Below are 13,825 nucleotides of genomic sequence, written 5' to 3' on the forward strand. Positions count from 1 at the left end.
CACCTCTTCTGGAAAGCCTTTCCCGGACCTGCCAGCGCTGAGTCTACTTTAGATGTCCATTCTCTACTCTCAAACACGCTTTGCTAATCTCCACTCTGTCCCATATCTCGGTCATTGCTGATGTACCGAGTCTTCCCCACTGGACGGGAAAGGCCCACGGGGCAAGGACCGTGACCTATGGGTTTCCTATTGTTAGTGCACACTCGAGAGTTCAAAGGAAAAGTCATGGGCTGTCCTCCACACTCAGTCAGCAAGGCAGAGCAGTGCTGTTCTCATTTCCCAGTGGGTGTTGCCTGAGGCCACAGTTACCGCAAGGTTCCACAGCGGCAGATCCACCTCCACCTTCACTCAGTGGTTGTTGGTGAGTTTAAGTTCCTCTGGGCTGTTAGTCTGAGGGCCTCGGTTCCTTACTGGCTCTTGCCTAGAGATTGCCCATGTCTCTCTTTCTTTAAAAAAAAAATTTTTTTTTATTGATTTTTTACAGAGAGGAAGGGAGAGGGATAGAGAGTTAGAAACATTGATGAGAGAGAAACATCGATCAGCTGCCTCCTGCACACCCCCAGCTGGGGATGTACCCGAAACCAAAGTATATGCCCTTGTCTGTTGTAAGTGAATTATGGAAGTGACATCCCATCACATTAGAATAAAATCACTATATCCTGCCTTCTTCACAAGGAGAGAATTACACAAAGGTGTGAATACCAGGGTGTGGGGTGAGGGGCTTTGGGAGCCATGTCAGAGCTGCCTACCCCAGGGAGTATCACTGTAACTTAATCACTCTAACTACTCTATACTATCTTGTGCAACTATGTCACAGTTTATGCTCCTGTTAATGGGCACTGTTTTCCCCCCACCCAGGCTTTTTGCTCTATGAACAGTGATGCTACAAGCATTCTCACACATCTGCAGGGACCATGCCCCCTTCTTTGTATCATTCCCAATTTAATATGTATTATGCCAGAGTGAACACTGTGACGACTTCCATCTGGAATTAATCCTGTCCCTTGTAAATTTCCATAGCACTTCCTCTCATGTGATACTTATCATCTATCACCTTTTATTACACTTATTTTGCACAGATTGCCTTTTTCCCTTAAAAAAACTAAGTTGTTTAGGGCAGGAAATAAAGTTGATTCTTCTTCATAATTTACATAATACCTACACAGCACTTAGGATATTGGTAAGCTTTCAGTAACCATTACTGAGAGACTGAATTCTGTCTAAACATCAGTGCCTAATTTTTTAATAATAAAAAGGTCTTAATAATCTGACTCCAATGATGCAACTATTTTTCACTTCTCCCCAGTATGACCCATGGTTAGGCAAGTGGGTTACTCTAACATCCTCTTTCAATCTTTCCCCAATGAATCTAGCCCGCATTGCTCTCTACTGTTCCTATTGAATTTACTATGTATAGCACATGTTCAGCATTTTAGAATGTATTCAGGCAGTGCATCGACTGTAGGTGCACAATAAACTTTGTTAGTTGAATGGATGAAATATTTTATAATTACTTTTAAGCCAGTTAAGAATTTTCATCCCATCTATATTGTCAGTGGACTGACTGAATCAATCAATCAATAAGTACCAATTTGTCTGAGTAGATTTTTATTACTCTTTTTTTTTTTGTCTCAGGTATTTTTGGAGTTAATGGATCTAGAAGAACCCCAAGACTCAGAGAGTTCAGAAAAATCAGAACCTTTCTCACGGCAAGAAGTTGAAGAAGGAGAAGAAGAAGAGGAGGAGGAGGAGGAGGAAGAAGAGGAAGAGGAGGAGGAGGAGGAAGAGGAGGAGGAAGAAAAGACAGGCCTTCTTAATCCTCTCTTACAACCTGTTCTCACAGGGGATGTAGAAGGTTTGCAGAAGATTTTTGAGGATCCAGAGAACCCTCTCTATGACCAGGCTATACAGCTCCTCTTGGAAAAAGACATTGTTGGAAGAAATTTGTTGTATGCAGCTTGCATGGCTGGGCAGAGTGAAGTGATTAGAGTTTTGGCAAAATATGGCGTGGATCTGAATGACAACACAGCCAGAGGTATTTTCCCTTTTCTCTCACCAGTATTACTTATGACTACCTAAAGGTGGATAAATAGGATATGCCTGCTTTATATTTTGCACATATAATGTATACACACATAGATAAGAATGTACGTGTGTGTATACGCGCTGATACCGTACAGCACAGTAGTTAAGAACACAGACTTCATTATTGCTGTGTGACTTGGGCAAGTTACCCAATCATTTTGTGTCTCTCTTTTTTCATCTGCAAAATGGGGTTAATATTATATTTTCCTCATAGGGTGTAACAATCAAATAAGATAATTATAAATATCACAGTCCTTGGTACATAGTAAGTTGTAAACAGTAACTGCTCAATAATATTATTGCAATGATGATCTTGAAGAGTGTAGTCCATTTGGCCTGTCTTCATGCTGTTTGTCAGGTTATACACCCTTACACTGTGCTGCCGCCTGGGGTCGTCTGGAAACATTGAAAGTGCTTGTGGTGGAACTGGATGTTGATATAGAAGCTCTGAACTTCCGGCAAGAGCTAGCTCGAGACGTTGCTGCTCGGTATTCCCAGACTGAGTGCGTTGAATTCCTGGACTGGGCAGGTAAGGACACCCACAAGGTATCAGTAAGCTGACTGGTTCATTTGTATGTATGCTGTGCTTCCATCAAAGGTCAAAAAGCCATACTAATATTTTGTATATGTCATTTCCACAGCCCTGTAGAATATAGCTTAGAAATTTGCATGCATACAAACATCGGTTAAAAAATTAGTAAATATCAAGTTCATGGCATTCATTTTATGTAGTAATTTGCACTCATGCTTTTAGCAAGCATTTAATAAATGCTCACTGAGCATTGTTGTAGGTACAATTGGTTGTTCCTGCCCTCTGGACATTTGTTGGGGGTGGGGGTGATAAACGGTAGGTACATATCAGTAATAAGATCAGCGAGACTATGATGAAGGGTTAAAATCAGCAGAGCAGATCATCATACCTGCTTTGAAGTGGACAGAGGTCATGAAGTCAGAGCATGTTGGAGTTGAGCTGGGCCTTGAAGAATGGGTGGGATTTGAAAATACAATAGAAGGAAACGGGCATGAGCTAACTCTAAGAGCTGGGAGTGAAAGTGGCCTGTTTGAAGGACAGTGACAAGATTGCTTTACTGGAACGCAAGTCCTAGCTTGCACAGGTAAGCTGCAGAGTAATAAAAGCATAAGTACATGGGCTCTTGCCTCAGATTGCTTGAGTTTACATAGAGGTATCTCCACTTGAAACCTATGTGACCTTGGACACCCCCCACCCCCCACCCCCCAAAAAACAAACACAACAACAACACTCCACCCATTTTTGAAGAATGACCCATAGTACTTAAGAAACACAATCCAGGGACAGATTTTGCTGTTACTTTTCTGAAAAGAAACAGTTTGAGGTTTATGGGTACGGAGTTTTATTGTTTTCCTGTCCCTAATATCCATCTGTTTTGTTTGGGTCCTTACATTCTCAGGGGAATGATACCTAACATTTCCTAGTGATGAAGATAAAAAAGGTGCTAATACTATCAACTCTTATTCTGTTTCCAGACCAGTGATAGAATTGTAAGGATTGTGACTTCAAGTGCACATAGCTCTGGAATGTCAGAAGCACAAACTATTCAACATTTCATGTTTGTTTAATTCAGACTTCCAAGTGTATAAGCCACTTCCATTCCCTGTTCTAGCGATTAGAGTAGGAGGCATCTGGAGAGGTTTCAGGGGTTGAGGACTCCCTATCCCAAAGAGTCCTCTCCATACTGCTAAAATTCCACTGTTAGAAATTTCTTTGGGTATCATTCTCAGGGGAATGATACCTAACATTTCCTAGTGATGAAGATAAAAAAGGTGCTAATACTATCAACTCTTATTCTGTTTCCAGACCAGTGATAGAATTGTAAGGATTGTGACTTCAAGTGCACATAGCTCTGGAATGTCAGAAGCACAAACTATTCAACATTTCATGTTTGTTTAATTCAGACTTCCAAGTGTATAAGCCACTTCCATTCCCTGTTCTAGCGATTAGAGTAGGAGGCATCTGGAGAGGTTTCAGGGGTTGAGGACTCCCTATCCCAAAGAGTCCTCTCCATACTGCTAAAATTCCACTGTTAGAAATTTCTTTGGGTTTTCAAGGTTTGGACACTTTTTAAGTGTTCAAGAGTCCTCCATTAAAAAAAATATTTATCAGCTTTCTCTGAGTGGGAATTAGTTGATATTTCAGAACTCTAAAGGCATGGAACAAACAAACATCTGTGGAAATGTGGGTAGGGTTGTGCTAAGAAAGCATGGAAAGAAGGAGGAGAGTCTGGAAAGTAGAACCATAAATAAACTTTAAAAGATATTTTTATTGATTTCAGAGAGGAAGGGAGAGGGAGAAAGAGATAAAAACATTAATGATGAGAGAGAGACATTGATCAGATGCTTTTCGCATGCACCACACTGGGGATCGAGTCCGCAACCTAGGCATGTGCTCTGAGTGGGAATTGAACAGTGGCCTCCTGATTCACAGGTCGAGGCTTAACTACTGAGCCATGCCGCTGGGCTATAAATTAACTTTTAATCCACAATAACCTAAGATGGACACTATTGCTTTCTATTACTTTGTAAAGACTATTTCTATTTCAAGAATTATTTTTTTCTAAATATATATTTTATTGATTCCAGAGAGGAAGGGAGAGGGTGAGAGAGCTAGAAATATCATTGATGAGAGAGAATCATTGATTGGCTGCCTCCTGCATGCCCCCTACTGAGGATTGAGCCTGTAACCTGGGCATGTGCCCTTGACTGGAATTGAACCCGGGACCATTCAGTCCCCAGGCCAACGCTCAATCCACTGAGCCAAATCAGCTAGGGCCGAGGATTGTTTTTTTAAATGTTATTGTAGACAATATTACAGATGTTCCCCCTATTCCCCCTTCTTAAGTCCCCTCTACCCAGCCTTAGATCTTGCATATATTTCTGGGATTTTTCATGTTTTTAATCAAACTTTCTGTCCTAGTCTCAGATCAGTCTCCCAGTATTTGTTGGAAGATATGGTAACCATATTGTTAAAAAATTGAGATAGCTGAGCAACAAAACTCAGAAATTTTAAAAAAAGTGTTGATACTCAATTCATCATTTATTATACTAAAAATGGAAAAAATAATATTAAAAAAATTAATCTGTTACTTGATACTTGCGTACTATTCTAGCAAAGGGCATCTGAGATGAGAAATTAAGTTTTCTTGTGGCCATAACATTTGCTCAGGAAAGCAAGAAAAGTCACAAATATTATTTAAATTGGAGATTTATTAAAACACTAAAGATTCTAATTTAAAGATCGATTAATGATTTGTAATGTGATGCATTAAAAAGAACAAAATACTTAAATCTGCAGTAGTGACTGTGGGCCGTCTTTTCCCCGGTACTTCAGAAAGTACGGATGCCTTTTCAGCTGAATAGAAATATCTTTAACTTGGACTTCTTTGCAAAATTTCAGTAAAGAATGTGGCAAAAAAATGAGAAAGGCTCACAGAGAACCATTTTGAACCTTATACGCGTTCTCTTCTAGGCGCTTTGCGTCGTCTCCATTTTGGACAGAACCACATTCACATGTTTTTGGTGTTCTCTGATTCCTCCTCGGTTCTTGTACTTGAGCTTTCCGTGCTTGAATTTCTTAGACGAAGGACGCTGGGCCTTCCGGTCCAGGTACTCACTCATCATGGATGTCGTGGCCAACAGTTTGAAGAGTAGTTTGTCTATGTCATTGATGGACTGGCTTTCCGGTTCATTACCGACTGTGTCTATGGAGGCTTGTTTTTTCAGCTAACAGGGGGAAAAGCGAATGAAATTATAGGTTGTTTTCTTGCTGTAGTTCAAATTAAATTTTCTGGATAGCTGTACTGAAACACCTTACTGATTTATATGAAAGAAAGGTCATTACAGAAAACAGGTCCGAGGGCAGAAGAAATGCTCTTTTGTGTATGTCCCTGTGAAAGATGATAATAATCATTATCATCATCAACAAACATTTAAAAAGTGCTTTCTATGGTTAGAGCATTCTGCTAGGAGAAGCTATTTGAATATTAGCAAAATATTTCCCTTTACTAAACAGCTTCAAAGTATAATGCAATAACATCAGGGTCATTTTATAGCAATATGTTTATTGTAAAAGTCAATGAGCTTTTAAGATTGCCTCAAAATATGGAGTCATTGGCAAAGTGGGGAATTAGTTAAAGAGTGCCATTTCCCAGAAAGTTATCCAAACTTTAGACATTAGTTTACAGTCCATTTAAAAAATATATGCCAACTTTTACATACTTAGCCTTCTTAGATAGATCTGGAAGGAATCTAACAGATATCTTATTTCACATCCTTCACTGTATTGGTGAGGCAGCTGAGAAGGATCAAATGACTTACCTCTGGGCCCAGACAGGTAACTTCATTTCCTGTTCATTCTACTCATTGTAGCTCATTACTTTCTTGATGCATTTTGTAACTTGAAAGGGAGGGATTGTACTAGGTTATTTTAAGGACCTTCTAATTTAATACTGATTTGTTGAGCACCTACTATATGCCAGACACTGTGCTAGATGCTGGGGGTGAATGGCAGGGACTGTGGGAGATTGCAAAGAGGAAAAAGATGTCGTACTTTCCTTCAAAGAAGCTGGTAATCTTCTCTTTTAAACTCTGATATCCTATGACTACTACTATTTGCATCACTAACTTACCTCTTTCTTGTGTCTCTTCCACTTCATCCACAGGTAATGCACAGATAAAGCAAGCAGGATTAGAGAGATAGCTTGTCCTAAAATACATATGAGATATACAAGACTCGCAATTACATCCATATTAATAAAATTGCACCATAGTTTGTCCATAGGGTAAGGTAGACAGTGAGATGGAGAAGGTTCAACTTTTAGATAAAGCATTTCTTCAGGAAATATCTCCCATCCAACCTTAGCCCAGGTAGTCCCATCACAAATGCAGGAATTTTCCTTCAATAAGCAGGCACACAACAGAAGAAACATCAGGGGTAGTTCTTGAATGGACATCTTTCTTAATTGGGATAAAAAAAAATCTATGGCCAAAACTCTGGTCAGAGACAGAGCAGGGATGCCCTGAGTACTAGTTAATAAGAACACGGAAGGTAGTCTTTCTACTTGGGAAAATAAACACTGCTGATCATTGTGACATCATCAGTCAGTGATTCATGGACAGAGTCAGTGACATCATAACCACATTGGAACTAAAAGGTGTTACTTAGCCAGTCACCTGGGGATATTTTTTCTTGCTTTATACTAGAATTATTTAAGCTACTTCAATTTTATGAAAAATGAAGACTTTACTAATGTCTTGCTAGCTAATTAATTAAAACTATAATCATATTAATGGAGTTTCATGGAAACAATTTACCTATATCCCTTCCAACCCTTCTCAAGTATAGCTGTTTTATATCTGCTTTAAAAATATCTGTAGCTATGCCATTTTACACAACCTACAATTGCTTCTGTTTTTCGCTCGGGAATATCCTTCCTTTCAAATTAAGCAAAAAAAAGTACCTACACCTTTTAACCTATGCCCACTAAGTAGTGGGTGAGGGGTGGGGAATTTGGCATGGCAGAAAGCTTAGCTGAATTAGAAGTGAATGTGGACATTTAGCTGAAGGGATTTCGAAGCCAAGTGTTGAAGACAGGACCTAGTTTCTTTCTGTTGCTCCTAGTAAAATGTGAGAGGGGTAAGATAAATTGAGGAAAGAACCTGCTATGGAAAGGAAAACAGGACTTGATGTTTTGGGAACTTCTCAGCCTAGAGGGATCGCAAAACTGCTAACACGAGGAGATTCACTGTCAGGAAGGTGTCCTCTGGAGGGAAAGCCAGGGGTGTGGCCACCCCGTGTTTTGCTGGTGCTGAGAGCTCAGGCTTACGGGCCCCCGCAGCCCTCTCAGCAGAAGTCAGGCCAGAAAGGAGATTGTCCAAGAGGACCCATGGCCGAGCCTCTAGTCCAGGGGTCCTCAAACTATGGCCCGCGGGCCACATGCAAATACAAATATTGTATTTGTTCCCGTTTTGTTTTTTTACTTCAAAATAAGATATGTGCAGTGTGCATAGGAATTTGTCCATAGTTTTTTTTAAACTATAGTCCGGCCCTCCAACGGTCTGAGGGACAGTGAACTGGCCCCCTGTTTAAAAAGTTTGAGGACCCCTGCTCTAGTCTAATGGAATGACTCTGACATACAGGTAGACTCAAGGTTTTTGTGGATGTTATACGAGCAGACACACTGCCAGTTTGGACAAAGGGACGAAGAAAGAACAAAATGGAAAAAGGCTGCCAGACCCCCCAAAGTCTACACGCTGGAACTGACCGATGAAACTATTCAGCTGCAAAAGCGTGCTATGGGTCATGAAGCGGGAAGGATGGCTCTGCTGGAGCTGCAGGCCGAGGGGGGAGCCTTGCTCTGCAGAGGGTTATTCCCAGGCCTTGACGCATAAGAGTTTGCCACGTGGGATTTTGAAATTACTAGGGACGAGTGACTCCTTTTTTTCTTCTATTTTCTCCCGTTTCGAATGGCAGTGTCTACAACTGTTACTCGGTGCCTGTCCCATCCCTGTATTTGGGGAGTACAGAACTTGTTTTCTAGTTTCATGGGTCTCTAGATGGAGAGGAATTCTACCCCAGGGAGGAAGGGTCATACCGAAGTCTCACCCAGGTCTAGATCAGTGGTTCTCAACCTTCCTAATGCCGCGACCCTTTAATACAGTTCCTAATGTTGTGGTGACCCCCAATTTCACTGTTACAAATTGAACATAATTAAAGCATAGTGATTAATCACAAAACACATGTGATTATATATGTGTTTTCTGATGGTCTTAGGTGACCCCCGTGAAAGGGTCGTTCAACTCCCAAAGGGGTCGCGACCCACAGGTTGAGAACCGCTGGTCTAGATGATTTGACGATGAGATTTGAGACTTGTGAGCTGATGATATTTTCAATGAACATTAGGACATTAATTGATGCTGTAATGGGTTGAGACTTTTGGATGCGGGGATGGGGTAAATGTAATTTGCATGTGGGATAGCTGTGAATTTTGGAAGGCCCCAAATGCTATGCCGGTTGAGTTGTTATCTTTCTTGAAATTCAATAAAAACAAACACAAAAAAATCTCCTCCACACAGTCCCTTTCAAGCTCTGGGTATGTAACAGTCCATTACAAACAGCTGAGCACATTTTTTGGTCTTTGTCTTATTTGTGTATATCTTACTGCCTCTTCTTTCAGCTGCAAGGCTGGCTCTGAAAAGATATATCGCAAAGGTCTCTGCCACTCTTACAGAATCAGAAAAGGGACCAGGGAGACTCTTCAAAGAAGACAAGGTACTACATTGTGATCATTGCTTCTTCTGAAGTCTGAGATTTTTGCCTTATAGCTTTAATTTTCTGCTAAAGTTCCAGAGGTAGGTGGCGGTCCTTACTGCTCTCTTCTTCCATTTTCCTTCCCTCCTCCCCTTCTTTCCTTTCTTTCTTTAATGACCGATAAGAGATGAACTAATACAAAGTAATGAAAGGCAGTGCCCTTGGCAGTCCCGGATCTGTCTCTTGCTTCAGAAGTGTTTGGACAGAACAGACCCAGGGACGCCCCTTCTCGCAGCCTCCGGCCACCCTCCTGCGTCTTATCCAGCCACCACCTTCAGAACCACCTCCGGGACCAGCCAACACACCGGCTTCTTTTCTACCTTAACCCCTTATCGCCGAACAACCATGAGCTCCCAGATCCGTCAGAATTATCCCACCAACGTGGAGGCTGAGGTCAACCGCCTGGCCCCCCTGCCTCTGCGGGCCGCCCACACCTACCTCTCTCTGGGCGAGATGGTGGAGATGAAGCTCCAGGGCTCTGAGTGTCTCTTAAAGTTGCAAACGCAGCGCCGTGGCTGCACTCTCTCCCAGGACGCGCTGGGGCCTCCCCAGATGAGTGGGCAGAACTCGGGGCGCCATGGAGACCGCCCTGGCCTTGGGGAGGAACCTGACCAGGCCCTCATGGACCTGCAGGCCCTGGTTCTACCCCTGCAGAGCCACTTCCGGGTGAGGAGGTGAAGCTCATCAAGAAAATGGGCCACACCTGGCTCCCTCCACAGGCTGCGGCCCCCAGGCCGGGCAGGGCAAGTGGCTGTAGGAAAGGCTCAGCCTCCAGCACCACTAGGAGCCTGGGGAGCCCCGAAGCCTGTGAGGGCCCCTCTGCCTCCCCTGGTGTCTGGCTTTTACCTGAGCCTCTCCCCGAAACCACTGGCCATTCTTTTAACCACCCTGAAGGCCTCTCCCATGCATTGGACCAAACGAAATAATAAAGCTTTTGAGAAAAATAAAAGTAATGAAATCATATTAAAGAGTGACATAGAGATGTACTAAGTAAATATCTCACCCAACAACATGAATGAATCTTAGAACTGAGTGAAAAAAAAAGTACCAAAGACTGCATAGATTTTTACAAAGCTCAAAAGCAAGCAATATCAAGCTATATTGTTAGGGATGCCAACATATGGGGTAAAACTATTTTAAAAGGAAAGTAAAGGTATAAGCCTCTTGGATGTGGGTGGGGGGTGGATGGATCAGGAGGGGCACAGAAGCAGGATTAATAGTCCTGGAGGTGTCTGTCTGCATCTTCTATTGTTTGGAGAGGTCCACCTATACTCATTACCTTGCCTCAAACCAGATCTGCAGCATGTATTTTAGTGTATATGAACATATCCACTACATACGTTTATTAATGTGTCACAGTTCACATAATGGTATAAAAGATGCATAGCTATAAAGATAGCGTGCCATATTGGCTGCATACTGAGTGCTGCATGTGGACTAGTGTACTGCTTTGGATGCACACACACACACACACACACACACACACAAGATATACTCAGGGTGTCAGGAATGTGTTTTGGTTTTGTTTCCTGCATTTCTCTGCAGGATGTTCTAAGAACTTTCTTGTGACTTTCTGATGAAAAGAATGAGAGATTGCTAAAGCATAGAGGTCTCCAAGTCTGGGAACGTGATTAAGTCACACATTTCACTCGTGGTTTATAAAGCACTTTACAAGATCTCTTAGGAAACCAACAAAGCACAGGCGAGATTAAGCTCACAGGCTCGAGTCACGAAGTAGCCACCACTTTTTCAGTACTCAGTGGCCACAGATGTTACACATGTGGCTGTGTTGGGCAATGCAGACACAGATCATCACAGAGCGTTCTGGTAGGCAGTGCTGGTGTAGAGAGATACAGTTTTATTTTTCAATAAATAAGTAAATTTTCTGGGTCTGTCTCTAGAATAACATCCTCACTGCATGCCGTATAAGAAGTGAGTGGTTGGAAACCCAATTGGAAGCTTCGATTGATGAGATTTTTGAGCAGAAACAACAATTGGAAGATATTGTGACTCCTATCTTCACAAAAATGGCCACACCACGTAAGTTTGGGATAAAAAGTGGTTTGAATGTCAGAAATATGGTGACATAAGGAGACTTGACTGTGGGTCAACAAATACAACAGATGACGTATTACAGAATTGTACACTCGAAACCTATACAGTTTTATTAACGACTGTCACCCCAATGAATTTAATAGAAATCTTAAAAACTGCCTTCGTTTGTGTTTTATATCGCAAACTGATTAAACGGACCTTTAAAAATCTGCTTCCTTTCAGGTCAAGTGAGAAGTGCCAAATCTGTAGCCTAAGCCTTGCTCAGAAGAGAAGCCAAAACCATGCCTTCTACTGAACAGACACGTTATAAAAAGCCGCATTTTCTTCCAGCATTTGTAAAGGGACACCTATTCATGACAACTGAGGTTGAGAACATAGATGTGGGGTTTTATAAAAATGTTTAAGTATGAAATGTGACGACCCCTGTTCTGTTTTACCTTCGTCGGCGTGCTCCCGTCCGGACTCTGACCTTGACTGCTCCCCTGGGTGCAAGCCCCTGTGAGCTCCACCTGCTCCTTCCAGAGAGCGCTTGGGTATGAGTCACTCACACAAACCATAGGGAAGCTTTAAAAGCTGGTTAGAGAATCTGATAACCTTCTGTGTAATGAGGCAGGAAGTTTCCGTTCAGTAAAAGAATTCTTTTAAGAGAAGACATAGTGGCTATTTCCAGAGAGGCAATTTTTTTTCTCCCTCTCTCAAAAGGAAGTTATGGGATGTCATTCTGGAGCAAGGAACTATTAAGAGGAGTTTGGATCAGGATCCTCAGCTCATACAACTATTACTTTTGATGTTCAAATTAAGATTTACCTGTAAGGTGGGATATAGTCTCCTAATACACCTTCTTATTTGTCTTTAGCCCCATTCTGTCTGTGAATTAATAAGCACAAATCTGTTTAGTTTTATATTTAGATGTCTTCTGTAGGATTGGTAATGCAGCTATTATACCTGGACTCCACGTCAATTTACCTTCTGTTTTGTTTTACATTTTCTAGATTTTAAATATCATAGTTGGTTTCATATTAGTGATTTAGAATATTTGGAAAAATTTTTTTTTCCTAGTTTATCCGAAAGCCCCTGATCTACTACTCTATGACTTTCAGGAAAACTTTTACGAAAGAAAATATTTTTTAAATATATTTTATTGATTTTTTACAGAGAGGAAGGGAGAGGGATAGAGAGTTAGAAACACCGATGAGAGAGAAACATCGATCAGCTGCCTCCTGTACACCCCCCACTGGGGATGTGCCCACAACCAAGGTACATGCCCTTGACCGGAATCGAACCCAGGACCCCTCAGCCCGTAGGCTGACGCTCTATCCACAAAGCCAAACCGGTTAGGGTGAAAGAAAATATTTTTTAAAAACCACATTTATTTGTTTTTTCTTATAAGTTTCTCTTCTTTGTCTCACCCTGAAAGCTAGTTTTTATGATAGAGGCGAAGGAAAAGAATAAGCAATTCAGCAATTCCATCGCAGCTGTGGTTTTGAGGTAACACTATTTTAAACTTGTCTCTCAAATGTTAAAATTTTGAGATCTTTCTTATGTCTGAGCGATTCAGTGGCCTTAAGCAAAAGGACAGGCAGTACCCCTTACTCCCGTCTTCAGTAGATGCCGCGGGCGTTTGGGGAGGAATAGAGAGCAGGACCTCTGTGTTTGCTCTGTTCTCTCCCGTCTGTGTGTTGTGAGAAGTCCATTACCTTTAAGCACTGCCGTAAATTGGGACAAGGCCTGGGGCCATGTTTGCTCTCTCTAATTCTCCGTCTCTGAGCCTTGCTCTTGAATATGACATTGCTCTCCAGGCATATGGTCTCCGCGACCAGGAAGGACTCCCGAGCCCCAGCGGAGAGTCTAGGTGGGGCCCAGGCACTTCTGGCGACTCCAGGACAAAATTAGCCTCTCCCCTTTATTCACCTTTTAGTCATTATCCTCCGATATGTGTAGCTTTCGGTCTACTTGCTATGCTGACTTCCTGAAACTCTTTGTATTGGCACTTTATGCCCTTAATGGTTTCTTTACATCAAGCATGTCAAACTCAAAGGCTAACACGGGCCAAATAAACGAGGTTTAAGTTTATGTGGGTCGGGAGAAAAAAAAGAAAAGAAAAAAAAAGCTTCAATTTTCATAGAAACATAGGGTTGCCCTAGCCGGCTTGGCTCAGTGGATAGAGCATCAATCTGCGGACTGAAGGGTCCCAGGTTTGATTCCGGCCAAGAGCACATGCCTGGGTTGCGGGCTCAATCCCCAGTAGGGGGCGTGCAGGAGGCAGTCGATCAATGATTCTCTCTCATCATTGATGTTTCTATCTCTCTCTCCTCCCTCCTCTATGAAATCAATAAACAA

At 42.0% G+C, this 13,825-nt stretch overlaps 2 protein-coding genes across 2 annotated transcripts; one reads left to right on the top strand and one right to left on the bottom strand.

The window, feature by feature from the left end:
• The first annotated feature begins 1,641 nt into the window (after positions 1 to 1,641).
• ANKRD45 (ankyrin repeat domain 45) lies at positions 1,642 to 13,290 on the top strand. The gene is made up of 7 exons (XM_059673893.1): positions 1,642 to 1,716; positions 1,765 to 2,035; positions 2,444 to 2,614; positions 9,297 to 9,391; positions 11,332 to 11,470; positions 11,708 to 11,730; positions 12,743 to 13,290. The coding sequence occupies exons 1-7, from the start codon at positions 1,651 to 1,653 to the stop codon at positions 12,821 to 12,823; spliced, it is 846 nt and encodes a 281-aa protein (XP_059529876.1). The 5' UTR covers positions 1,642 to 1,650; the 3' UTR covers positions 12,824 to 13,290.
• On the bottom strand, positions 5,214 to 7,153 carry TEX50 (testis expressed 50). The gene is made up of 2 exons (XM_059673894.1): positions 6,750 to 7,153; positions 5,214 to 5,844 (listed from the first exon to the last, which is right to left on the bottom strand). The coding sequence occupies exons 1-2, from the start codon at positions 7,071 to 7,073 to the stop codon at positions 5,587 to 5,589; spliced, it is 582 nt and encodes a 193-aa protein (XP_059529877.1). The 5' UTR covers positions 7,074 to 7,153; the 3' UTR covers positions 5,214 to 5,586.
• Positions 13,291 to 13,825: the final 535 nt, after the last annotated feature.

Source organism: Myotis daubentonii, chromosome 18, assembly GCF_963259705.1.
Source record: "Myotis daubentonii chromosome 18, mMyoDau2.1, whole genome shotgun sequence".
Taxonomy (NCBI): Eukaryota; Metazoa; Chordata; class Mammalia; order Chiroptera; family Vespertilionidae; genus Myotis; species Myotis daubentonii.

Coding starts and splice junctions, on each gene's coding strand:
- TEX50 (XM_059673894.1), bottom strand. CDS start 7,073: ATGTCCATTCAAGAACTACCCCTGATGTTTCTTCTGTTGTGTGCCTGC. Junction 5,845..6,749: donor GGAAGAGACACAAGAAAGAG/GTAAGTTAGTGA, acceptor TCCCCCTGTTAG/CTGAAAAAACAAGCCTCCAT.
- ANKRD45 (XM_059673893.1), top strand. CDS start 1,651: ATGGATCTAGAAGAACCCCAAGACTCAGAGAGTTCAGAAAAATCAGAA. Junction 1,717..1,764: donor AACCTTTCTCACGGCAAGAA/GTTGAAGAAGGA, acceptor GAGGAAGAAGAG/GAAGAGGAGGAGGAGGAGGA. Junction 11,731..12,742: donor AAGTGAGAAGTGCCAAATCT/GTAGCCTAAGCC, acceptor CCCACAACCAAG/GTACATGCCCTTGACCGGAA.